The following is a 27671-nucleotide window of genomic DNA, read 5'->3' on the forward strand; positions in this document are numbered from 1 at the left end:
CAAGCACAGAATATCCAATTAAAGAAAGAAAATGTGCTGGGTGCCTGGGAAGATAAATAAGCATGTGGAATTAGTCTCCTGAACTAGATAACAACGGCAGAATCGGCGTGATCACAGACCTATAACACTAACAGGAAAAATGTTCCTTCAACGTCTTACTGCATAGCTGCTGTAGGAGTCTGAATCTGATCCAGTTAATATTTAACTACAATATTTTGGAATATGTAGATGGTAAATCATGGTTAATTTTCATCTGCTGCTGTTCTTAGCAGAGTAACAGTTACACACTCTCCCCCTCTAGCTCCTCAACAGAAAATCCTGCGTGTGTCCCAGACGCCACTTAGAAGAACCAGGATAGGAGAAAGGGATGCTATCCTCCAAGGAGAGAGATCAGCGCTCTCATTGCTACTATCTTTGATCATACAATGGGCAAGTGGTCTTTGGGTTATATTTCTCCATGATTACAAGCTTCTCCTCTAGATGAAATAATGCCAAAGCGATGGAACTTTAATTTCACCTCTTCATATTTTATCTGTTTAGTGAGCCAGATATTAAAATGAAGATACTCAAAATCATACATACATACATACATACATATATACATACATATATACATACATACATACATATGCATGCATATATACACATACGCGCACACATATATACACAATGAATTGCCAGGGGAAGATACAGGTCAGAACACAAGTGAGAAAACTTTAAGTTTACACACTACCTGGTCCCTGGTACAGAGACAGCTTACAGCAAAACACAGCACCAACATCACATACATAAAAACAACATAGCAAATCCCAGGAAAGGGTGGGGAATCTTATTTCCTGAATTCTCATGTTATGAAGATAATGATGTATACAAAGGAATATAAAAACAAGGTGATTAAAAAATAAAATGCAAAGAAACTGTCTCTGAGAAAGTTCTGACCTAAAGATGCTTACATAACCCTAGAAATGTGAAGGAAGTCAACAAGCAATTTTTGAACAAAATGGAAATGGCAATAAAGAGACAGAAGACCTAGAAAAAGAAACCAAAATAAAATGTAGGCCTGAGGAGAATAGGCATCATAGAAGTCTAACATGAAAAGAGAGGGAAAATAGCGAGGTAATATAAATATATATATACAAGGAAACGAGCAAGCATTTCAAACATTCCACTATAAAACATCACCTACACATAAAACACAGCAACATAAGAAATCAGAGAAGCTCTTCTATTTTATTACCAAATGACAGAAGGCATCCCTTGCAAATGATTGCTTTAAATGTAAACAGATTCAACCCAAACTCACAAGTATATGATGTGACAGAAAGAATACAGGGCCTTCAAGATGGTTCAGTGGGTGAAGGTGTTTCCTGACCTGAGCCTGTGTGTGTGTGTGTGTGTGCGCGCGCGTGCACACACACACACACACACACACACACACACACACACACACCTAAATATAAAGAAATTTAATAAAAATATTATTGCGGACTGCTGTGCCTAGAAACAGAGTGCTACTATTAAAAAAAACCTAAATTATAAGGAAGTTACTTTAAAACTGAAATTTGGCACCCTGGGACATTTTGGAGGATCAAGAGTTCAAGGCTACACAAGACCCTGTCTAAAATCAGAAATAAGAAAAATAAATAAAAAATAGCAAAACTGTTAAGAATTCTGAGAAACATGCCAGAGTCTAAACTGCACTAACAGACTGTTAATAGACATATGAGGTGGGAGGTAATTCCATTGGAGGGTTCAGAAGGAACTAGAGGAGCACAGTGGGGAACAAAGAGATTGGCTTAAAGAGTGCCTAAATCATCATAAGCAGAGTTAGGAACACAAATGTTAAAGACACTGCTAATCGAGGCTCAGGTGAAATGAACAACACGTTCCAGAAAAAGCTGAAATCCGATCCTAGCTACACAGTCAGAGAAAGCTTAGCAGAAACGTGTCCTTCGGTTAGTTCCATTTTCAGCTTGTAAAGGATGAGTTGGTGCATTTGCCTGAGATCTCCAGATAAACTGCTGAAGCTGTGTCCTCTGGCTGCCCAAGTAAAATGCAGGAAAGAGATGATAATTTAAATGAAGAGCCTATCATCAGAAAGCAATCAGAATTCGACCAAAAAAAATCAGTTAGTGGAAAGCACAAAAGATGTTAAAATTATGTTAGGAACATGAGTTCTGTGAATGACAATCATTTGTGAATATATCAGTAAGATCAAAAGGTCAAAATATTCAGTCACATGTAAGGCTTTTGGGGAATATTAAGCATGTGACTCACAGACCTTCACAACTGTCTCAGCTGAAGCCAAGAAAAGAAATAAGATTATCTAAGGAAGACCAGACAAGAGCCTCTTCTTACGTGGAATGACTATTCATCACAGTCATGAAAGATCGACAAGGGTTTTGACACGTGGGAACACTAAGTTTTTCAGCTTAGACTGTCAGGAATAAATGGGGGAGCACATATAGTGAAAGAATCCAATCGGACTGTTAAAAACATACATACAAGTAACATTCTACAGACTGAGCAGGTTGGAATTAGGAATACATATGCATACATACATATGTATATGTATGTAACAATAACTAGTGAAAAAAAAGAGGCCATGAATTTGAAAGGGAGCAAGGATGGGTATATGGGAGCATTTGGAGAGAGGAAAAGGAAGGAAGAAATGATGTAATTATATTATCAGCACAAGAAATAAAATACTTCAAAAACTGTAGTGCAGAGAAAAGTTTATGAAATTAAACCTGCTGTAAAAATATACTAGTCTTCACAAACAGATAATTTTGAGGATTGAACCATAAGGCTAGAAGGCAGATCTTTGATGACAGAGGGCAGTGTTGTAAGCCTCAGAAAATTATGCCCAGTCTTTGGATATTTAATAAAATTTGCCTAGCTGGATTTATAACATTGCTTGGTACCTGGAACCTTTTTTTTTTCTTTTCAGTTTAATCTTCACTCAACACAGAACTTTTATATAACTGGGGTCCCATGCTTCTCACACTATTATATTTTAGCAGTACAGGGGTGTGTGTGTGTGTGTGTGTGTGTGTGTGTGTGTGTGTGTGTGTGAGAGAGAGAGAGAGAGAGAGAGAGAGAGAGAGAGAGACTCAGAAAAATGTGATTTGGATATGAAATATGGGATTTCTGATCTTAGGATGTTTAGCTCAGACTTTAATCTGATGTTTTTGATGACATTGGGATGGGGCAGGGCAATCACATTTGAATGTGAGTAAGAAATCTTGAAGTGCCAGAGGACAGACTGACAAAATAGTAGTCTCCCAATGATGTCTACATCCCAATCTCTAAAATCTAAAAAAATAAAACCCAAGTATATTAGGTTACACAGTATGAGAGTTACTGTTACTCATCGGTTGACCTGAAAGGAACATTATTCCAAAGGTTCCTGATGTAAGCCTTTAAGTGTGGAAGAGTAAGGCAGAGGAGTCAGAATCAGGAGGAAATGGATTATGGACTGATGCAATGTGAGGAGGATGCAACCCATCGCTGCTGACTTTGAAGTTGGAGAAGAAGGCCTTGGGCCAAGGAATGCTGGCAGCCCCTAATGTTGGAGAAAAAGGGGAATTGGATTCTCCCCTAGAGCCTCCAGAAAAGAAGATGGGCTGCCAATACCTTGATTTTAGCCCAGTGAGATCTGTGTCAGCTATCTAACCTAGAGACCTCTAATACAGTCTATTAGTGTTTTAAGCCAGTGAATTTATGACGAATTGTTACAACTAAAGATACTTTCTGTTGTTTAGAGGTAGAAGTGGACTATCACTGTTCTTCCATAAACTATAAATTATCACTCAGTTTCTCTGAATTCATTAATTGTAACTTGGAACACAGTTCAGAAATAGGGGTTCTAAGAAAGCAATGTGCAAACCTTAGCCTGGAAGACCAATCCCAGTCTATTTCAAGAACAAAATCATACTGGGCACAATACGTACTCCTTTACTTACTGCATATATATACTTTCATACTATGACAGAATTGAGAAGTTGAGTAGGAGACTGGGTGGCCTGCAAAAACCCAAATCTGCTCATCTCAGAAAATACTTGTCTGTCTCTGCTCTAAGAGCTGGCCCACAATCCTATCAATTTCATTGGATTTCTCTTCACTTTAGCACATACCCCAATCTCGTTTCCCCTTCGGATTTCTTATCAGTGCCATAGCTCATGCTACTGCTTATCAGAACTCCTTCCCCTTTTGACAACCTTTGTCCTTTAAATGTTTTATTAGGTATTTTATACATGTGGGTATTTTTCTCTGCATGCATGTGTGCCTGCTGCCCATGGAGGCCAGAAGTTTGGAATTGGCTACCTAGGAGCTGGAGCTACTGAAAGTTGTGAGCCAAGTTGTGGATGCTAAGAATTGAATCTGGACTGTCTGGAAGAGCAGCCAGTGTTCTTAACCACCAAGCCATCTCTCTACAGTTCCAATCTTGTGCCTTTTAAAGAATATCTTTTGTTTGTTTGCTGTTTGTTTGTTTGTTTGTTTGTTTGTTTGTTTGTTTGTTTGAGACAGAGTTTCTCTGTGTCGACCAGGCTGGCCTCAAACCCAGAGATCCATTTAAAGCATACCTTAAGTCACACCTAAAAGTGTCTGCATTTATCTTCTCAGGGCATTTTTCCCTATGTAGTAGCGAAAAAAATTTCAATTGACCCATCAGCCATTTACTGCTTCTTAATGTGTTTAATTGCTTTGAGATGCGTGATAGTCTGTATCACAAACAGAATATAAAGTCCTTATAGTGAGCAATTTGGAAATTCTTTGGAAGATTCTATAAAATCTAGTCACTGTGTTGTGTGCCTGCGGCTTTGCTCAGTTAATATGTTCTGCTTGTTGCATTTTTAAAGGTTAAGTTGACTCTAAAAATGTTTTAAGCCTAAGCCACAATATTTACAGCTAAAGTCTAATATCCACAGATTGCTCAAAGTGATATATTACCGACGATTTGTTTGCAGATATTCTGGCGGTACGATGGCTTGCATCTCTTTTATCATTTGTACTTTTAAATCTAATACTCCCAGGATTTTGTGATGGCAAACAGTATTCTCTAATCCTTCTCTCAAACTCCCAGTTTTGGAGAGGAGCGAAGGGAATGGTGGGCCTTGCTATGTAGATGAGGCCGCCCAGGAACTCATTATGCAGCTCAGCCTGGCCTTGAATTCACAACTGCACTGCCATAGTCCCTGGGTGTTGGGATTAAAGGTCTATACCCCTATGTCTGCTTTCAAATCCCCATATTTTTATCTAAGATCTCTCACGTTGCATGAAGTTTACATAAAGGGCGGGGGTTATAGCTCAGTAGTACTGTTTGCACTTTCATATATAAGTACCTGGGTTTCAGTCCCCAGCATAGAAATACAAGGGCATAGGGCATGGCGAATCCATTCTTACTATCCTAGCATGTGTGAGATGCAGGTAGGAAGTACGAGAATTCACAACTACCCCCAACTACATAGTGAGCTCGAGGCGAGCATGAACTATGTGAGAAACTATCTTCAAAAAAATAGTAGAGCCAGAGGGATGAATTAGGGGCTAAGTGCAGTTGCAGCCCTTAAAGAAGGACCCCGCTCAGTTCCTAGCACCTACACAACAGCTCATAACTCTCTGTAACTTCAGATTTGATGTCCTCTACTGCCAGCTGCCAGCAATGGGAACAAATGTTGGACGCATGCAGGCAAAATCCTCATGCACATAAAATAAAAAATAAGTAGATTTTAAAAAATGCCAGTGATGCCTGAACTAGGTAATAATTAGGGGATTTATTATGCACAAAACTCTATGTGGGTTAGTATATCATTCTGCTCTTATTAAAATACATAGTATCTACTAAACTACTGAAGTAGAAATCCTACATGTTTATAGAATACCTATATTTGGACCTTCTACAATAACCTCAAATTCATCATACCAAAACTAGGCATCAAAAATCCAAGGTCTAATGTATGCTAAGGAAAGAATTACAGGTTTTTATGGTGTTATGTTAGCAATGATACCATGGAAAGTTGTAAAATCATTTTTAATAACTAACATTTAGAATTTATAAATATTATTTAGATAATTATCCTAAATTCACCACTTTTACTCAAAAGAAACAATATTTGGTTCCATTAAAGCAATGCCACTTTTAAGCTTTTACATTTAGGAGACAAGTCTTGGTCAAAGGTCTTCATTATGGGTCAGACCCACATTTAAATGATTAATTTATTTGGATCCAGGGCATACCATCGCCATAACTACTGATAAGCCTGAGTGACTCAAACCCAATTATGCAGAAATTAATTTAGGGTTGCCGTTCAAATAGCTATCTCTTTGTCAAACCCTGCATCTAAAGTTCTTATGGTCTCATATAAACGGAGGAACATTTCATTAATTTTGTTATATCTTAGAGCACAAAAAAACCATTTCTGACAGATTACTTTTTCCTCCCACCCTTAGAAAAATATTACTAGGATTTTAAATAAAATGACAGCAAATGGTCTCACATTTTCTCTTTCTTACCTTTTCATGCCATTACCTAGCATCCCTTTGCTTAAAATACCCCTCCTGTTAGTTCACCTAGAAGGCATCAATTTTCCTTTAAGTTTCAGCTCAAATATACACTGTTTTGTGAAGCTTTTCTTTGGTCATATTGAAAGGTTCTCCTCAGCTGGGCAGTGGTAGTGCATATCTTTGATCCCAGCACTTGGGAGACAGAAGGCAGGCTGATCTCTGTGAGTTCAAGGCCACCGTGGTCTATGGAGGAAGCTCCAGAAAAGCCACAGTGTCACAGAGAAACTGTGCTCAGAAAACAATAAATAAATAAGGTCCCATTTTGCATATATACATTAATTATTTTTGATGTACATAACTCATATTTTCACATACCACATTCTTCATAACCATCAAGGATTTTACTTTTTCAACCTGTGTCCTTTGTCTAAGATATAAGAGATATCAAATCCAGGGCCTCATGCATGCTGAGAAAGCATCCTGTATCCTAAACCCCAAACCTATCTTCAGTCCCATTTTAACAACCACTTTCATCAATTCCTAAAATATCCTTATTGGTTTAACCTCAGAGTCAGGCTCCTTTCTGATTCTTAGCTATTTATCTTCCCTACATGCTTTCATGACAGCATAAATATCTTCCTGTTGGACTGACATTTCCAAAAGTGTACACTGGCTTCAAGAAAATTTAAAGGGCACGTTTCAATTTCTCTCCCCAAAATGTGCTCAGTAACTTCAGACTCCTTTGCTTCAAGTTGAAAAACAAGGTCCTTCATTTTACCAGAAATACCATACCCAAATAATTCCTCATTCTATAATTTCTAGAGGTAAATTGAAAAAGAGCAAAATCATCTCTAATCTTGGAGAATAGTTCTGAAGTAATTGTTAGTTAACTTCTCCTAACAAACTGGCTTTTAATGCTGGTTTAGAGGCTTTGGAGAGCAGAATGGTATCTGAGTGATTCATCCGCAGCGTCTCAGGTTGGGGGTGACTCACCGGTATTCCTTGGTATACTCAAATTCTTGTTTGTTGTACGCAGGTTTTAGGAAATTGCACTCAATGACTCCAATTACTCCCACACCTTCTCCACAGGTTGGCTTAGAAGACAATGTTAATTTCAACACATTACTATTGACAGCCTGGCATTTGCTTTTGATTCCAAAAAAATAATGAAAAAGGTTATACAATATTCACGGGTAAGGAAAGGCCATGAAGATCTAGAGGAACACTTAGAAGGGAAACTGACAAGTTTAGTTTTTACTTTTCTTTTTTCACCTTTTTTTCATATAATATATCCCAATTATGGATATATCCCATATTTATATAACATATAAATATGGGATATTATAATATATCCTCCCTCTTTACTCCTCCTGGCTCTGTAGTTCTCCCCATTTCTGTCTCTTAGATTGTTCAGGGACTCACAGATCACTGCAATCCCTCAGCTCTACCTGCGTCATCCACACAACTCCATTCTCATGCGTCTTATATTCTAGGATTGCCAGAAGATTCACCGGAATAAAGAATTTACACTGCTCGAAAGCAAAGTTACATACTAATGTCCGCAGAACTGAAGTGAAACCTCATTTTAAAAGTTGAGGTGCGGGCTGGGGATTTAGCTCAGTGGTAGAGCGCTTACCTAGGAAGCGCAAGGCCCTGGGTTCGGTCCCCAGCTCCAAAAAAAAAAAAAAAAAGCGAAAAGTTGAGGTGCAAGGTAACCACCATAGTGACTCCCATATTATCGGCATGTCCACACACAGATAGGCCACCAAGCAACCACCAGAGTCAAAGATGACGTGCAAGGGATTTGGGGCTTTTAAAGCTTGTTTTACTCTTTACTAGAATCAAGGAGTAATTAATCTGACACATAACTAGGAGTTGTTTAAGAAGATGATATAACAGGCAAAACCAAGCTATCCACACGGTTAGCTATCCTGGGTCTTACATACCTGTCCTACTAGTAATACTGTTAGACAGTAAACTCTAATACAGAGCAGTCTGTCATTCCCCATGCTTTAGCCAGCTAATCTTTAAAACAGGCACAAAAGAATTACTTGTGGAAATTACTACTTTACATGATCATTAAAACATCAAAGATAATGGTAACATTTGCATAGTTTGGTTTATGAAATATTTCATATCATTTATCATCCTTAACATATTTCAACCCTTTAAGCTGAAAGGGAGATAAAAACATTGTTTCTACTTTACTAACATAGACATTGAACCTCAAAGAAATGAACTGATTAGCCGAGGGGTATAGCTTATAGATAAGAAACCCAGGACACAAATATTGTTTGTTTTGTTTTTGTTTTTAAGATTCTATTTTATGTATGTATGCTCTATCTGCATGTACGCCTACACACTAGAAGAGGACATTGGATCCTATGACAGATGGTTGTGAGCCACCATGTGGTTGCTGGGAATTAAACTCAGGGCCTCTGGAAGAGCAGTCTGTGCTCTTAACTGCTAAGCCATCTCTCCAGCCCCCAAATCTTGGTTTTCAACCACTAAATTTTATGAACCTTCCAATATACTTTTATTGTCTCCACAAGATAAGAGCTATTTTATACACTAATAAGCCAATGTACATGGTGAGGCAGCTATCACTGAACTCTACTCCTTCTGGAAATACCCCTAGTTGCTGCATGAGTACCTGAGAAATAATTTTTCCACACAGGACACCCCATCTACTGCTAAAGGACTTTAGTACCAGAATCTATCAACTATCATGAGAAGGGTCTGAAAACCACTAAGAATTTAAGATTTACAATTTCGCTTCCCATTTATTACAGTTCCCTATGGCAAAGAAACATTAAGCACTCACCTTTAACTGGCAGCCCGCTTTCTCAAAGGCCTTAATAAGGCGGTTGTTATGATACATCATAACTCCAAACTGGTTCCGATATTTGCAAGAGAATCCAAATGTGATTCTCACTTGCTTATTCTGAGGAGAAAATCATTAAGGAGACAAACACCAGAGGCTTAAGGAGAAAAAAACCCCATTATATTATAGAAAAAAAAACCCACAGTATGTCAGTACATGTGAGTTGACATAATAAAGAATTTAAAAACACAAACATTCTCTTGCTCTACTCTTTTCTTTTTGGAGAGGGGCATGAGACTGTGTAGCCCTGACTATTCTGGAACTCACTCTAAAGAGCAGGCTAGCCTTGCACTCAGAGGTCTGCTTGCCTCTACCTCCCCTGTGCTGGGATTAAAATGTGTGCCACCACACATGGCGCTACCTTTTGGCTGCCACAAAGTACTCGAGCTACTCTGCTCCATCTTTTCTTTCTTGCACAGTGGACTGAACCTCTGAAATCATGAGCTAAAGACAGTTGTTTCTTTTGCTATCTGCCACAGATATTTTTAAAAAAGCTTGCACAGCCTTTGTAAATGACAAGCCATGGACATCAATACCATATGATATGGGTCAGGTACCATGGGAACCATGATGCAATTGGTAAGCCTAGCGCACTAATATTCGACTCAGAACATATAAAGTTTTCTGGGCTCCAGAAACACAAGAGAAACTTTAAATAGGACCTATTCCAAAATAAAAACAAAAAAAATAAGACAACAGTTTCCCAACTTAATAAAAATTCACACACCACAAAGTTGACATTTTAAAGACAGTCATTGTCAACTATTTTGTGCTGTACACTCTTGAAATTGTATGTAATGGGCTGAGGGTACATTGTGAGAGGAAATGCGTCATCAAATTTGTATGAAGAGCACAGAGAGGAGTGAAGAGGCTTTTGAGTTGATGACTAAGGAATAAATAAATCAGTACCAATTACCTTGTTCCGCAGTCATCTCAGGAAAATAATGCTAGTGTTTGGGTTTTCATTTTAGTCATGCCAATAGTGACTATTTAACCAGTATTGTAACATCAGAGGGTAACTGGATTAATGGGAAGGGGAGACTGTGATAAATATGAAATGCATACATTGAAGTTGGTCTGATAGAAACCCTCAAACTTAAGAAGCTAGGCCCAGGAAAGGAACCATATACTAAAACAGGAGTTAGAAACATGTCATTGGAGGGACTCTGCTAAACGCACAGTGCTATGATCTTAACCTACATGAGGTAAGGTTATAAATAACTTTCTTACTTGCTAGCTCTGACTCTTTAAGTTGGGCTAAGCAAGTTTCCTCGTAGAGAAGGTATGTGCTTTCCAAAGGGGGGAAAATAAATAAATCCACTGTGAGTAATAACTGCACAGTTTATTTTAAACAAGCAAAAAAGAAGACAAAGTAAAATAATGCCTTTGATTTTTGAAATGCAGAGAATATGTCTATAGGTCCAAGAATTACAAAATAAAAGAGCAAGTTTTCATAAGTACTTGAGATCTGAGTGTTCTGTAGACTAATTTCTCCTCAAAACGCCACCAGTGAAGATGGTTAATTAGCATAGTTCATCTTAAGATTGTCCCTGGTATCTGGAATCCACTTATAGTGCAATGAGGTGTAGAAAATGAGCAAGTGCTCTTCTGCATGGCTGTCATTATGAGAAGTTCCCAGGAAATCCATGTTGAGCTTCTGAATGATTCATCTCCTCCTAGAAATACCTTTAATTTCCACTCACTAATTCACATCCAAATCCAAATCTGGACCTAGTACAACATAAACTGTAAGATTAATGAGTCCAACTAAAATTTTATTTTAACCAATAGAAATATGACAAAATTCCAATATAAATAAATTGTAATGTGGATATCTATGGATAAGATTCTCAAGTTTGGCTGCTCACTGGTATATGCTGAGGACTTAAAATGAACATTTCTAATAAAAAAATGTTTTAAAGCCAGGCATGACAGCATATACTTACACTCAGCATTCAAAAGGCTGAGGCAGGAGGATCACCTCAAGTTTGAAGCTAGCCTATACTAAACAGTAAGTTCAAGGCCAGCATGGAATATTGTGGGAGACCCTGTCTCAAGAGAAATAAATAAATAAATAAATAAATAAATATTAGATTTTGAAATCTACTGAGCCACAGTCTTCAAATACACATGACTTTCATTTAACAGCTCACAGGTAGTTTCTGATAAAAACTGGTGCAGACATTTAAAAATTCTTTCTTCAAGGATCCAGTAGGAGGGATGCCTTAGCATATGATTTTGAATTGGAACAAGGCAGCATTTTGACTGTGTACCAATATAAAAATTTAACCCTGAACTGAAGATCTCAGCTACATGCAAGGATACCGTGGAGGTAGGCTTATATGTATCATATTCTACATTGGTCAGGCTCTTAGCAATCATCTGCGGAGTCACCTTCTTTTGTCGGAGAAAAATCTTCATCCTTGGCTTCATATATAGAATACTACAAAATGCCTATGGAGTCGTAAAAGAAAAAATTGTTATGCATACTACCAATTCTACAGCTATCTCCTCAAAACATCACTTGCCTACGGAGTATAGACTTGGCGAATATTTTGGCTTAGTTTCTATACTCGTTACAACATTTCAACCACCATCTTGAAATGGAAGTAACTACAGAAACTAAACTGCTACTGTGTAGCAGGAGAGAACCATCCCTGCACAACTGCACTTAAGCTATGCTCTGTAATGTTTTCGCACCGTGGGAAACTGTGCTGCCCACTGTGGAAGATGGGTTGCTCTTACCCGTAAGGAATACTCTGTTTCTGGCAGCTCAGAGGCCACACCATCAACCATTTTTTCTTCAGCAGCGAAGTCTGACACCAGGATATCATATTGATCTGAGTCAAAGTCCAGCTCGGCCTTTCCATCTTTGTTTCTGAGTGAAAGAGATAAGTACCAATCTAAGAAGAACTGGCTACCACAAGGAGTAGGGGTGGGGTTTGTGTTTGGAACCCAGCAGAAGTGATACATAAGTCAACATCAGGTTCCTTTCCCTGACTGCCACTCCAAATGAACTACAAACTAGGTAAATTGAGGACTATACAATATTTAAGTTGTTCCTATTATAAATCTATCTACCATGTTCCTTAGTGTTGGTGATACCAAGTTCATAAGAAAAGACCAAAAGGAATATCTATGATCTGATGAATCACATGGATTTCAGCTATACTCAATGCAAGATCTTAAATAACAACTTTCTGAGTCCTGTTAGAGAAGTCACTAAATATCACTTTCCCCAAATGAATGAGTAGATGCATCCAAAATCAACTTCTGCTGACATCAGCAGAAAACCAAGATTTCCCCATATTCAGTCCTATGTCTCACCCTAATGCCGAGTCTGGCTATGTATCTAATATTGACCTCTAACTAACTAACTAACTAACTAACTAACTAACTAACTAACTAACTAACTAACTCCCTTCCCCTCTCCTTCCCTCCCCTCCTCTCTGGAATACACACACACACACACACACACACACACACACACACACACACACACCTCTACCTCTGAAGTGCTGGGATGCAAGGCACGCACCATCATACACCATCATGCCTGGCCTAGCACTAGCTCTTTTTTTTTCTTTTTTCTTTTTTTTCGGAGCTGGGGACCGAACCCAGGGCCTTGCGCTTGCTAGGCAACCGCTCTACCACTGAGCTAAATCCCCAACCCCCTAGCACTAGCTCTTAAATGGTTAAAAAGTAACACACAGACTGCTACAGAGCTATAGAACATCATTTATTTTTTGCCCTCTAAAATATGGAATTATCATGTACATAGAACAACTAGTATCCCTTTCATTTGGACCTTTCTTATTCTTTTTATTTACTATTTTCGGCTTCTTAGCTTTGCTCCTTCCAAGACCATGGGCAACCTCATTAACCAATACCAGGCAAGTACTCTTTCTACGCTATACCAAAAGGTTTTAGGGTTTTTGTGTTTGAGCTCTAATATACTCCCAAATGTATCTATACCAAAATTAAAAGTTACATTATAGACTTTCTCTCGTTCTATTAGCTTTAAAGTTATTATCTTAATTCAGTTTCATTATAGTTAAAACTAATCTGCTTCAAAGCTTTTTCTCTATTCCAAGCTACTCTAAGAGCATTAGTAAAGAATTTCTTGTTTTTAAACTCTCATGCATATTTCACTGTGATCTCTCTTATAATCCATTTAACTGGCCAGTGTATATAAAATAACGATTATCTGCCAATTTCCAAACAAGTGTAAAGGATTCTGAGGCTGTCGCAATAATGTTACATTGTATCATCATGATCATTTAAAGCTACAGTCTCACGACATGCATATTTTCACTTTATTTACACAGCATTTAATCAACAAGAACCACTATTTCAACAGAATCAAGAAAGTTACAGAGATGTATGCAAAAAGATAAAAATATGACTCAGTGTTTGTCCACGTGAGTCTAGAAAATAATATTAAAAAGTACTTTATCATACTCCATTTGCTTCTGAGAATTTAACGCTCTTTTAGTACTATACCTCCGGATATTCCAGATGAGAACACGGGTGCCTTTTTTGCCCGGAATGGCATCGAACTGAGACATCAGGTCTCTTTCATCATTGAAAATCGAGTAGTTCAAGATGGCTTCTAAGCTGGGCAAAGAATCCTCAGTAACAATCATTTTTTGTAAAAACAAATCAGTCAAAGAAAATGCGTATCTTCTAAGGATGCTATCAAGAAGTAAGAGTCATAATGAAACTCTCTAGGTCACAGAAAAGGACATGAAATGAAAGGCCTAGCTGTGAAGAGGAAGAGGGCCAGTGGGAGGGACCAAGAGAGGACGAGGCAAGTGTAATCCAAATACATTATGTACAAGAGATGTGATAATGAAACACGTTATTATACAGTTACAGAAATTGATAAATATTAACAAACAGAGTGCCTTTGGGGTTACGTGTAGACACAAAATCTACACACAAAGGCATTATTGCTACCAGAGGAAAAGGAAGTAGAAAGTTGGAAAGGCTGTTTATTCAAACAGCAAAATCAGTTATACTTGTAGAATATAGCTGCAAAGCTACAACATAAACAAAGAAAGTACTTCATTTAAAAAAGAAGGTTCAAAGTTAAAATCTTAAACTATCTGAAAGCAGTAAGTTCAATTTTTCCAGCTATATTGCTCCCATCAGAAATGAGAGCCCATCCGGATATATGCAAAAGAACCATTATGCACTTGTAAGTAAGACATTTCTAGGAGCCTTTAGTGCAAAGGCCCTGAGAACTTTATCATGCAACAGTGGCTAGCCAAAAGAGACTTTTATAAACTGAACTAGAGCGGTGGGAATTTGAACACAGGGGAGAAACTTTCAACTTCTGCTAATGGGCCACTATTAAAGAAAATATTTAACCGAGGGACATGTCAGTTATGTTTGAGACATTTGAATACCTCTTTAGATATAAAAACCATATTTGAAATATGAAATATCAAATAACAGCTGGATTTGTCCTGAAGAAGAGATTCTGCCAAAGTACTCAGACTAAGATTTAACCAATTACTCTCCATTTCCAGGAAGGATATTGTTTTGCTGGCTGAATGGGACAATTGGTACAATAACCGCCTGTGCCTGGATACACTCCAGGTAGGTCTGTGACAGAAGTCCGACGGCCAGGGTACTCCCATTTTTGGTGAAGACAAGAACGTCCTTTCCTAGTCGCATGGAACCCGACTTAAAACCATTACCGAAGACCCCGATGGGACACTGGCTTTTCTTTATTACTTTATCTGTGAATCCAAAGCTGAAATTACAGAAGAAAAAAAAAGAAATGAGAAAGGTAAAAAGCATCCTAAACTAGTTCACCGAGAGAATTTGGCTAACACATGCAGACTAGCAACAAGTTCTTTTTTTCACACAGTTTGGTGCTTCCAGGCAAAACATAGGAAATCACGATAGGGCTATGAGACCAATTTTCCAGTGAGGCTTGTTTGTACTTAAATATTAAATAGTTCTATATGCCAGAGTCACACTTTGTAAATGCAATTCTCCTTCCTACTAGCTAACATAACGGGAGGAGCCACGTAGGCCTTGTGCAGCTGCTTTTCTTGTTTCAATAAATCAGCCCTGACTCCTACTAGGTAGGGCTATATGAAAAGAGCAGTTTACCTGGAGAGGTCAGGAATGCACAGTGCTAAATGAGGTACTTGAACTAAACACCTTCTCATCTGGTCACACCATCGTCTAAGAATCAGAAAGAGATGGTTTATCTTGACAATTCAAACTCCCCACCCAAAGGATAGCCCTCCGAATTTTAAGCGTCTGTTCCATCTGCTGGGACAGTTCACTGGAATATGGCCAAGGGATAAAAATAGGTAGTTCTGCCTGCGAATATCCGCAAACAGCTGCAGTATAAAGTCTCTCTTGTTCTATTAAAGGCCTCTCACTGAGTCACCTCAGTAAACTCTGTCATCAGCTTACTCTGTGAGTCAGAATCCTTCCCTTTCTTATGTTTTCCATATAAATTGTCTGATACACATCCAAATAACAGCGTATGAGAATATTTAGACACATGACATCTACAAAATGATCTTCCTCTTGTACCTTTAGCCACCATAAATAACATTGATTTTGAGGCTTGTAGGTCTCCGGATTGCCCAATTTCACACTGATGCACACTGTCGCTAGTTTAATATTTATTGAAATCCTTATGAGTTACAGACTGTGCTAAGCACTAGACACAAATATTAATAAAACTGATATTCTCATCCTCCAAACTGATGGTTGATGAATTTCATGTATTACAGATTAGCTACTTCTCCAGTGTTAGTGAAAGAGACACTGCCTCCACATGACACAACTGAGCAGGTTGGTTCTGGTCTTACTTCTTCCAGTGGGGAAGATGGTTCAACTACCTGTTTTCCATTTCCTGAAGACTGTGGTTTTGTGTTTACTACCCAATAAAGGGGAGCATCTTTCAAATTTTCTGTTATATAATGTTATGTAATAATGCACGGATGTTCTCTAGGTCTTTGTGCATCCTACAAATAAATCTAATAGGAGATGAAAACAGTTTTCAGGGAAGTGGTCCTCTGAAAAGAGAACACTGAGTTAACATTACATTTGGGCCTTAACGATTCCAGGAAGTGAGGCCTATAAACTGGTAAAGTTCTGATATTTTTCATTCCTCTTGTAGAAGGGATGGCTGGAAAAGACAAGGTTACAGTCTATGTAACATTAATTATAAAGTAATATTCAATCTTTAATTTTAAACTAGGATTCATTCTGAGAACTAGAGTGTACTGTTCCTTATCTGTACTCCACATCTAATGATAGCTTTAAAATTCAGAGCTCCTCATAAACAGGCCTTTTACCTGCCCCATGAAATGAATTTGCATGGTCATTTGGATTTAATGTTTTTTTTTCTAATACCACAAAAAAAAAAAACCAAAAAACAAAAACAAAAAAACAACCTTTCAGTTAAGTAGTCAAGGGAAAGTAGTACAACAGGTCAACTGTTAATCTCTTATTTTCTAGGCTCTTCTACCATTTGTCAACCATTTTCTCCTACTTGGGTATAAATCATAATTGTGTTAGTTACTTTAAGAAGATCAGAGGATAAAAGTTGAAAAGGCAGGCTCAAAACCAAAATGGAAAAGGATAAAAGCAAGGAGCAGAGGGATGGCAGCTCTAGGTTTTCTTTTCTCACTACCTTTTCCATGTGCTCTTTGATTTTCACCCAAGGTCCCGCATTAAGTATTCTCTTTAACTGCAAATACCGAATACAAAAGTGCTCACCATGCTTAATGACTGAAAAGTGCGAGTAAAGTTTATGTCGCTTTCTATGGCTAAGGGAATTTCAGAAGCACCATCTTGGCTTGGATGGTTCATCTTCACTAAGTCTCTCTTCTTCCATCGTCTCTTGTGACAAGTAACAATGTTTATAAGCGAATGGATTTGGAACCTGGCACTTTTGATGGAGTATAATAGCACAGCCACTACCTCTTGACTACCCTGAAGATGCCAGGAATAGCAAAAAAAAAAAAAAATCCAGGGAAATGCATGAGCAAGCATTTGCACGTTTGTTTCCTAGATATCGTGGTGATGTAACACGTACTATAAGTAACTGTAACTGACAAGCATACGGTTACTCTCCAGCTGCTGTTTTGGAACAGACCTACTGTGATACATGATTCTGAGCAGAGGCAGCAAAAGCCTTCAATCCCGGGCTCTGTGCTTCCCCGGGCTCCGTGCTTCTTTTTAATCCTTGATCTTTCGAAGGGGCTTTCCGCCTTTCTGGGAAAGGTCATATAGGATACATGTATATCCAGATTAACATACTATCCAAGAAGCCGAAAAAGACAGTAGCCCTTAAACAAACTGAATGAAAGGTCTTCTTTCATTTAGTTTGGTTCTTGAGGAGCTGGAGTTACACACAGAGACTTGCACATGCCAGGCAAGTGCTGTGTCACTCAGAGGAAGTACCTAGTCAGCCCAGACTTTCCTTTTTGAGTTAAATTTTCATGGGATTCTGTGTTTATGAAAGACACTACTCCTTCAGTTACACACCCTGCTTTATCAGCCAGAAAACAGGAAGAGGAGCATAATGAGTCAGGAAAACAGGCACAGGATACCAATAAATGTTAGAGGTCACCCGACAGTGACAGGCGCAATGATTTGGCATACTTTGCACAATGGCTTCTATTATTTTTTTCCAAATACAAGGTAAGTATGCCATAAGATGAAAAATAGAAAAAAATAATTTATACAGTAATCTTCAAAACTACCTGTAGAGTTTAGAATGATTTTTTCCCTCAAAATTTGTGGTAAGCTAAGGCTATATAGACCAGTTAAAACAATACCTGCTGGTCATGTGCAAAGCACTGCTAAAAAAAAAATTGTGGGAAATAGAGTCTTGGGGTGGATGTTAGGATTGGACTAAACGCTCTTCTTTAAATAAATGATATGTTTTAGCTGATTCACGTTTACATACTACATTAAGTACCCATTGACACTGCTTTCTAAAATTAAGTTTTAAATATAAAGAACAAGTGCTCTAACTCTAACCCTATTTTGAATGGGATGATACTGATCCTTCTTATTCTGCTTCAAATGTCATTTTGTGAGGCATGAAGATGTCTCAGTAGGCAAAGGCACTTTCACCAAGCTGGAACCTAAGCCTAAGTAAGTCTTCTGGAAGTGCAGCCATCTCTGCAGCCCCTGAAATTATTTTTAAACCACCTTCTTCTTTCTTTCTATCTTATAACTGTATCAACTTTCATATAAATAATTACACAGGAAAAATTGTGGAATGTGTTTGTATTTGCTACAGGCATTTGTATTTGCTGGACCTACTGTCTGATGCCCATGTAACTGAACTAAGATGCTGTGGGAGGAAGTCAGGTGATCTTCGATAGACGCTATGGAGGTGGCTTGGCGAGTAAACTGTGTGATGTATAAGCAAGAGGACCTGCACCCCACACAGCATGCCTGTAATCCCACCACTGAGGGCATGGGAGCAAAGGGTTATCTATCTGAGAATGGCTAGCAAGCTAGTCTAGCTGAAAGGAAATTTAAGTTCAGTAAGAGGCACTGTTGGGGCAAAAAAAATGTTGGAGAGTAATTTAGGAAGACATCTGACGTCAACCTCTGGCCTCACATATGGACATGCATGTGCCACAGATATACAAACATGTATATACACGTAACCACATACAAAACAACGTGGCTGTGTGACCAACAATTTTAGGGAAAAAATATAGTAATATAGAATTAGACAAAAATATTATAGTTCTAGCCTACCAAAGTTGTCTTTCTTTGAGTATGCACTGTTAATTTTAGGGAATAAGTTGGATCCCAAGTGCTGGGATTGCAGGCATGAATTCCATATCTGGCACTCAAATAGTCTTCTAATTAAGAAAGAATAAGAGAAGGACTGGGGAGATGGGCCAGTGGTTACCAGCACCAGCTGTTTTTTCCAAAGATCCTAAGTGCAATTCCCAGCACCTCCATGAAAGCTCACAGCTGTCTGTAAGTCCAGCTCTGGGGGATCTGAGATATAAACATGTAGGCAAAATATCCATATGCATAAAACAAAATTAGTTTTTAAAACAGAGACTAAGGCAAAAGATATAGACTGCTTAGTAGTAAAACATAACCACTAACTTTGACCCAATGTTATTTTTGTTTCTTTCAAAGATCAAAGGGATTTCCCCATAAACAGCTAATTCATAAAACTTTCGCATAAAACCACAACACAATGAACTTGTCTTTCATTTTTTAGGGTGCTGAGCCCCCTCCCTCCTCCTTGGCACTGCTCCATTGTTACCCATGGTTTACATGCTCTAGTTCAGGAAGCACATGGAGAGTTAACAACCACATCTGCTAGAAAGGAAAAATAAAGAAGGAAAGAGTTGAGGAAACACCCGTCTTGAACAGAGTGATATGGGAAGGCAATAAAGCACATTCTCAACCATGAACGGCTAAAAAGAATGAAATGAACTCGGGATGACTATATGAATGTACCTTCAGCTTATCAATACCATTTCTCAACTGCTCAGTCGTACTGTAAAACCTTGTAAGATTGTGTATGGGAATTCTGTTTATTTCTCTCTCACAGTTCTAACACATGAGTCATCCCAACTCCAGCACTTGTGGCTTTAAGAATGAGTGTGGGTGAGTTAGGAACTAAGGAAGGTCTCAGATAAATGAAGAAATCCAAGTTGTCACATAGAGCATTTTATTCTTTTCTGGGACTGTCACTCCAGGATTCCTACCCTTTCTTACCTGGTTAAATCCGACTCACCCTTCACATCTCAATTTGAAGGGCTAACTAACAGACTTCTGCTGTCAGACTGCGTTCCCCTGTGGACTTACCCATGAATCTCATGCTTTTCTATTATTATGCCTTCAGGATTTTATTATGGTTACTCGCCTTAATCATCTTACTTGCCAGCTGCATTCTAAGTTCCGTGAAGGCAGAAATATTGTCTGCCTCACGATCCATATCTTGATACTAAAATATGCTTAGTCAATGTTCACAGGGTAAATAGAAGTAAGTTAAAATATTATGGAAAGTTATGGGGCCTTAGAGTTTGCGAAGTCAAGATTAAAAAGAAATAGAATAGAGACATTTTACCTGAGCATTCGGTAGAGCTTGTGAGCGGTCATGCCACATCCATCATCAGTAAAGGTCAAACAAGGTTTGTTCTTGACTTCCTCAACATCTATAAAGACCGTTCTGGCACATACATCTGGGTCTACAGCATTATCTGCAAAAGATAGACACGTGATATTAGACCCCTCCTTTCAATAATCTATCAAAATCTCCAGTCAGTAGCCAGTTACGTAAATCTGTCTTTAATTCCTTCCTATGAATTGTCCCTGTGCTTAAGGAGGCAGTAATTGTGGTTGGCTTACTAAGTTACGGAGGATAGCAGCCATGACTGCAAGGTAGAGCCACTCAGCAGATTCCCAGTTTTCACATAATGGATAACAGTGCAATCTTACCTTCTCCCTACAAAAGTCGGGGAAAGCATGTTCTTTGCGAAGCATTTTGCTTTGGTTTGCCTTTCTTACTTCTTGCCTCACAAGACGCTTTACAGCTCATGAACAGTAAAATGTGGCCAGAGTGGAAAAGTTGAACCAGCAGATTGGGTAAAAAGGAATGTATCCTATGCACATTACAGTTCCTTTAGAAAAATTACTTCCTGCTTTTTAATATCATCTCCCCCTGTTAAAGAACATGGGTACTGGTGGGGTGGCACACACCTTTAATCCCAGCATTCTCGAGGCAGAGGCAGGGGGATTTCTGTGAGTTCTAGGACAGGCAGATATACATAGTGAGAACCTGTCTCAATAAAAGAGAAGGGGGTGGTGGTATTTTTGTAATCCCTTTTTATAGTTATAAGGACCTGAAGGAGTCAGGGGTTAAAATTAAAGCATGTAATTGACTGCTGAAATCCCAGTGATGACAGTGAGTCTGTTTAGAGAGAACGTGATTCTGGTGCTTTTCTCTATATTAAATGGGAGGCTGTCTACCCCTTGAAATGGAAAACTGAATTAAAGTAGAAATCTCCATAGAATCTTCCATGGTTCCTCCTGAAGTACATCATCACAAACAGCTAATTATTTAAGTCTCCAAAGACATCAAACTTAACCAGATTAAATGTGTCATGCCTTCCATGTCAGAGAATGAATGACACTATTTGAAAGGCTACATCTATTTCCATAGTCACTGGTTTACACAGTTATTAACATATGTGGATTGCTAGTCTCATTAGGGATCACTAACCCTGTTAGAAGTACATTCTATATACTGTTGTCTGAATATGGTTTGTCCCCTAAAGGCTTATCTAGAAGCTCCGTCTCCAGTGCAGTAATGAGATGGCAGACCCTTTAAGAAGCAAGGTCTAGTAAGAGGTAATTGGTCAGTGAGTATGCTACCTTGGAAGGGAGTAATTCTGTCAGATCAGAAAGACTAGATTAGTTTCCGATAAAATGGGTTGTTTCAGTCCAAGGCCACCCTGTGTGTTTGGCTCCTTTCGGTACATGTTGAGCTCTGTTTTGACTTCTCTGGCACATTGTGATGCCTTGTGATGCAGCTAGGGGGCCCTTTGAGGACTGCTGGCATGATGCCATTTGGACTTTCTAGGCACCAGAATGGTGATCCAAATAAACTTATTTACAATGCATTGATCCTCAGGAATTTTGTTCTAGTGACACAAAATGGATTTACACATCTAGGTACCTAAGTCATTTCTATTTCAAATAGTCTTTGAAGCAATACCTTCCCTTCTATATATCTATATGTCTTTCTCTTGCAGACATTCTATATGGTTTTACCGATACCATACAGCTGGGTTGAGATAGCCAAGTGGAATTCTGATTGAATTTTTGCATCAATATCGTTGATCAAATCATGCCATTTTCTGCATTGGCAACATCTCTTACAATCAAAATATATATTTTTAAAACAATACAATTATCAGTATCAGTTACAACCACTCACATGTGTGGAATGTCTGCCAAATAAAATGAGACACTGATTAATTTCAAGTGCTACAACAATGCAGTGCTGTCAAAACCATTGATAAAATTGTCACTGGCTGTAATCTAAAAAAATATCTGGAAAGCTCTAGAAGGGTTCCAAGGTCTATTAGAGTCAATCTGTAAGGTCCAAGTATGATCTAAGCCCCATGTAACTGTGGCAATGGTACTGAGACTATATTTTTGAAGTTATGTGTTGGTAAGTAATGGTGACATTAACAGAAATGTAGTTCTTTACTTTGTAAGAGGCAGAGTTTTTCTTTTCCTTAACCATCAGAAGGACCGAGCATTTTATATCTGTCAGCATTCAGGAAATTTTACTTGGCACGCAGAGTTTTATCAGTCACTCCTCCTGGTAGACGGCCAAAGCCATTGAGACCAATACAACTTGTCAACCGGATGGATATCATTTATACGTGGAAACTGATGAATACCAGGGACTTTCCCCTAATACTTTGTGGACATCCACAATTCAAACACGTAACACACATCGACTCCAATTACACACTTAGACACTGGGACATGAAATGAATCAATTTGCGGGTTTCTAACAAAATCAACAAAATCAATTCTTTTTTTTCTTTCTCTCTCTCTCTCTCTAATGAAAGCTTTGGCCAAATGCTGCTAGGCCGTTTTTGTTTGTTTGTTTTGTAGGAGCATATCAAGGAATCTGAACAGGGGCAGTTCATGAGTTACATGGTAGCTGTCTGGAGCTGTCATACAAGAGCTGAGGGTTCACAAAGTGCAGAGAATATGGGACCCAACAGAGGTCAGTGTCTGATGGAATATGAGGGACATAGAGATCAGCAGGCATGGGCTGACAGGAAGGGCTTTGCACGTACTTTCTATGTGGCCTTCTGTCAACAAATGAAATGATAACTTGACCAGCCTCACCTCAATGGATGAACTTACAGGGCACCAACAAGGCAGGGAGTTTCAATCCTATGCCTTGCTGTTCAGCACCGTAAGAGTCATCCAACATGTGGCATATCTTATCGCATCCCAGGGACTCTATTGTCTACCTGAGCCCAGACCATTTAGGCTACCAAGAGATACAATGAGAGAACACTTACTCTTCTCCTTTACCTTGTAGCTGGGTGAGAGCTGCCCTAGCTTCATCTGTCTAGTCTGACTTCACAATTCCATAGACTAGCAGAGTCTTAACTTTCCTGTCCTGCTCTGTACCAATTCCTTATCGAGAGGACTCTTTTCCACCTTTGACTACCAAGTTACTTTAGCCAGAACATGAGAATCTTAATATTCTAAGCTGTTGCACATGCACCCGCTCCACAGGATTCCTTGTCTTCTAAAAAATGCTCTGTAAGAGAAGACTCATACCTCATCAGAACCTGGCGGGGAGTGGGGGTAGGGGAGATGTTAAGCAAGTTGTTCAGTGACAAGAGAGATAAAGAATGGGAGACTGCTTTGAAATGGTATTTCACAAGCCTCCTGTCTGTTGCTCTTCCAGTTCATGGATATTTGCTCGGTTGCCAGGGACAGGCACTACAACACAACTTGCAAATACATAAATGTCTAAAAGTAAGGTCATCATCTTTGGTCACAAGGCTACTTTTACACAAACGGGGGGGGGGGGAGGGAGGGAAAGGGAGGGAGAGATTTTACATTCTACATTCAAATGGCAAGCATGAATCGCAAAACCCATTTTAGGGACTGGAGTTTTAGCTCAATGGAATACTTGTCTGGTATGTGTGAAACTGTGAGTTTGATTCCTGTTTAAAAAGTCATTTTTATGGGCTGAAGAGATAGCTCAGTGGTTAAAATCAATTGCCTCTCTTGCAAAGAATCTGGGCTTGGTTCCCAGTACCCACATGGTGGCTTACAACTGTCTATAATTCCAGTTCAGGGGGAACTGACACCTACCTCTAGCCTTTACTCATGTACGCGGTACACTTAAATACATGGTAAAACATTCATAAAAAAGAAATCTTTTTTTAAAAAATCACTTTAATCTCTTTCTGTTCTATATGCCCTCAGGCTCTTTCTACTTTTATAATCATTTTTTAAATGTATAAGGTTTGTTCCTTCTCATTTGTATTACTATGATTGCTTCAGAATCAATAATTAAAATCCACGTCTCCAGCTACACCCCTGTAAGACCAAGCATCCTGAAGCAGAGATCTAATCAGGACCTTTGTCAGGCTAACAGGTCAAATGCCAAACCTCTCAGTCACATCCTGGTTCCATCTCACCTTTCTAACCTCATTTCCTACTTAGAATTTGAAGTAAAATGACCTGTGTCTGCAGCCTAAACGTGCCACTTACTAGACATGTAACCTTAGAAAAGTACACTAATTTCCCAGACCTTTGTTGACTCAACTTGGAAAGAAAAAAAAATGCCACCCACTTCCAAGGATAAAGGCACAAAAATATTCTCGAAAGCTCTCTGTAAATGCTTTAAAGGTGTACAGTTTCCTATTTGTGAACTCAGTGCTGTAATTAAATTCAGAGACCTAGAAGATATTCTTCATGCTTTTGCTCATCCACGTGTTCCTTGGGAGCGGAATGTTCCTACACTCACCATATCCACAGGTCCCAACCCTTCGAATCGCTTCTCAAGTGTCCCCTCCTCCACAAAGCCTTTCTGACCCTTCTGGTCTGACAAACTTAAGTCATTCCTCGTCCATCTGCACTCCTACAGCACGTGTGTAAATCTCTCCGCACATGTCCTTTTCTACTTGCTTGCTACAGAAGTGGTGAACCTGGTTTTACATGCTTCATACCTGTTAATAAAGTAGATCTTGATTATATCCATTTTTACCTATCTTGGTGACCTTGTGCATAGTAGATGTATAATAAATGTATATGGTTTCCTAATAATTAATGAGGAAGTAGAGAAAACAGTTGAAGGAAAAGCTAAAATGAAAATTTGGGATTACCAGTCAACACTCTGATGTTCCTTTTCCCTGTTAATACTTGTGACTTGGTTTTAAAAGCATCGTCTGTACACACACACACACACACACACACACACACACACACACACAATATACACATATTCCCATCCATGATAGTCATCTTAGATCAGGTCTATGGTTTTTTTAAATTTAATGCTTTAAAAATAGTGTACAGTGAACTGAGTGTAGTGGCCTGTGCCTACAATCCTAGCATTGGGAAGCAGACCCAGGCAGACCAGGCTGCAAATTTCAGGCCAGCTGGACTACATAACGAGACGATATCTCAAAAAAGGGAAAGAAGAGGGGGGAGGGAGGAGGGAGGGGGGAGGGAGAGAGAGAGCAAACCATAGGGGAAAACCTAAAAGAGTCGCCTCAGCCACTTTCTTCCTGAACTTTCTAGAAAGCAATCAGCAACCTACTCTATACTATTTTGGACTATAGCCAAACTAATCATCAAAATTCTCCATCATCTTCTGGATCGCTCTTCCGACTCTTCCTGTGGCTCACCAACATCTTTACAAGTCTCCTGACCTGGCCACAGCGATGTCTTAAGTCCCCACCGGGGTTCATTCATGTAGCTCTGAAACCATTTTCAAGAGTCTTGTTCTGTGCTAACCAGCCCCATAAATCTGTCTCCCTTCTTTCAGTTTTTGAAATATTTATAATGTGCTTGCTCTGCTGCATTTTGCGCAGAACTGCTTTTCATCTTTGCTTTTTGAACAGCACATTAGTGCAGAAGCAATACACTCAGCTCCAAGGAATCAAGTGAAAATGTTTTTTGAGCAAGCACTGGTGCACCCAGAGGTTAAGTCCTTAAGGCCTCCGTATTCATTCCAGCGGTGTGAGGGCGCTCGTGGACTACGGACCCAGCCCTCTGCAGTCTCCGGGAGCCAAATGCACTCGTGTCATCATCTCTTAAGAGATGGCCCATCATTCCTAGACTTTAGTCTCTAAAGTTAAAGAAGTCGTTTCCAGATCTTTCCAACTACTCTACATGGCCCTCTGCACTGTTCCTTTGCCAGGCTGGGGCCCTCTGTCGGTCGCCAGCCTCGGTCGAATACAGGCGCCTCGGGGCCCGATATTTTTATGCATTGCTCTTTGATTATTAACTAAGAATCCTAAAGTGACTGGAACATCACGATCCAGACAGAACAACAGCGCGGGAACCCTACCAAACTCTTCGTACACACCTCCCGTCCTCAGCTTTCAGGGCACGATCTTGTCCTGTCGCCCCCACCCCACCCTTTCTGTCCGCCCCCCCCCCACACACACAAGAGAACACCGTGGCCGAGGCCCCCCAGCCCGCCCCGGGCGGACCCGCCCCACGCGCCTCGTGCATTCCTCTCGCGTCCACAGCACCACGCTGGCACCTCTGCCCTGGGCTTGCGACCCGCCACCCGGCCCGCCCTCGTCACTCACCTAGCAGCTCCGCGATGGCACTGAAGGGTCGCGTGTGGCTGCAGGAGTTGCTCTGGAGGTAGCGGGGGCTTATCTGGGGACGAGAGAAGGTCCCGTCCCGCGTGAGGCCTCGCTCGCCCGGCCCTCCCCGCGCGCCCCCCGCAGCTCTGGGACCCGTGCGCGCTCGCGGGAGTCCGTCCCCTCGGGGGCCCCCGACCTACCGTGCTCAGGCGGATCCTGAAGGCCTGCGGGACGCTGCCCGCCCGGGCCAGTCCGCCTCTCGGCGTTCCGGGGGCCGCAGGGGCCCCTCGGTAGAGGAGCATTTTTTTGGCCGCCAGGATACCGGTTTGCTGCTGCCGGACCCCTGGGCCGGCTGTCCCCGCACTAGATCGCGCTGTCCCCCGATTCGCAGCTGGCGGTGGCCGTCCCGGACTGGCCCTCTCTCGTTCCCACTCGCAGCTGGCAGAGGCGGGGCGCGCTGCAGCCACCTGTCCCCAGCGGGAGGGGTGAAGCCGGAGGAACACAGCGTCTGCCCGCCCCGCCTTGTCAGCACCTCTCCTGACCCACCGACTGCCAGGGCTGCCCCTGGGCCGTACAGAAATATGGCGATCTCCTGACAGACGCTCCTCCATCCCCGCCCCTAATTAATTCTTGGCGTTTGCCATAGGCCAGGCGGCCGAGCGGGAAAGCGCAAGGGGAGGGGGGATGGCGGTGCGTGGGGAGGGGCGGGAATGTGGCAAGAGGAGGGAGAGCGTGCATGGGATTTCTGGAGTCCCACTTAGGCTGCATGACTAACAGGCAGGATAAGACAAGTCTTTCAATTTTGAAGGACTGCAGTTTTGCTATCTGGGAAGATAATAGACTGGAGCTAAGGGAAATTATTCCCACTAGCTGCTTCGAAAGTGTATGGAAGCACCAGGAACTTTCTAGAATGCAATTGGCAAACTGCCTACCGATCCTTCAAA

At 40.2% G+C, this 27671-nt stretch overlaps 1 protein-coding gene across 3 annotated transcripts in view; it reads right to left on the reverse strand.

The window, feature by feature from the left end:
• The window catches only part of Morc4 (MORC family CW-type zinc finger 4), a 50191-nt gene extending 22913 nt beyond the window's left edge, over positions 1 to 27278 (reverse strand). For all 3 annotated transcript variants that reach the window (XM_087601006.1, XM_087601007.1, XM_087601008.1), the window contains exons 1-9: positions 26928 to 27278; positions 26728 to 26800; positions 20484 to 20616; positions 14932 to 15149; positions 13892 to 14039; positions 12134 to 12266; positions 11714 to 11842; positions 9329 to 9448; positions 7498 to 7598 (exon numbers count right to left, since the gene is read on the reverse strand). In XM_087601006.1, coding sequence (XP_087457132.1) covers positions 7498 to 7598; positions 9329 to 9448; positions 11714 to 11842; positions 12134 to 12266; positions 13892 to 14039; positions 14932 to 15149; positions 20484 to 20616; positions 26728 to 26800; positions 26928 to 27029 — 1157 coding nt within the window. In that variant the 5' untranslated portion in view covers positions 27030 to 27278. The remainder of the gene's footprint in view (positions 1 to 7497; positions 7599 to 9328; positions 9449 to 11713; positions 11843 to 12133; positions 12267 to 13891; positions 14040 to 14931; positions 15150 to 20483; positions 20617 to 26727; positions 26801 to 26927) is intronic.
• Positions 27279 to 27671: the final 393 nt, after the last annotated feature.

Source organism: Rattus norvegicus, chromosome X (assembly GCF_021556685.1).
Source record: "Rattus norvegicus strain SHRSP/BbbUtx chromosome X, alternate assembly SHRSP_T2T, whole genome shotgun sequence".
Taxonomy (NCBI): domain Eukaryota; kingdom Metazoa; phylum Chordata; class Mammalia; order Rodentia; family Muridae; genus Rattus; species Rattus norvegicus.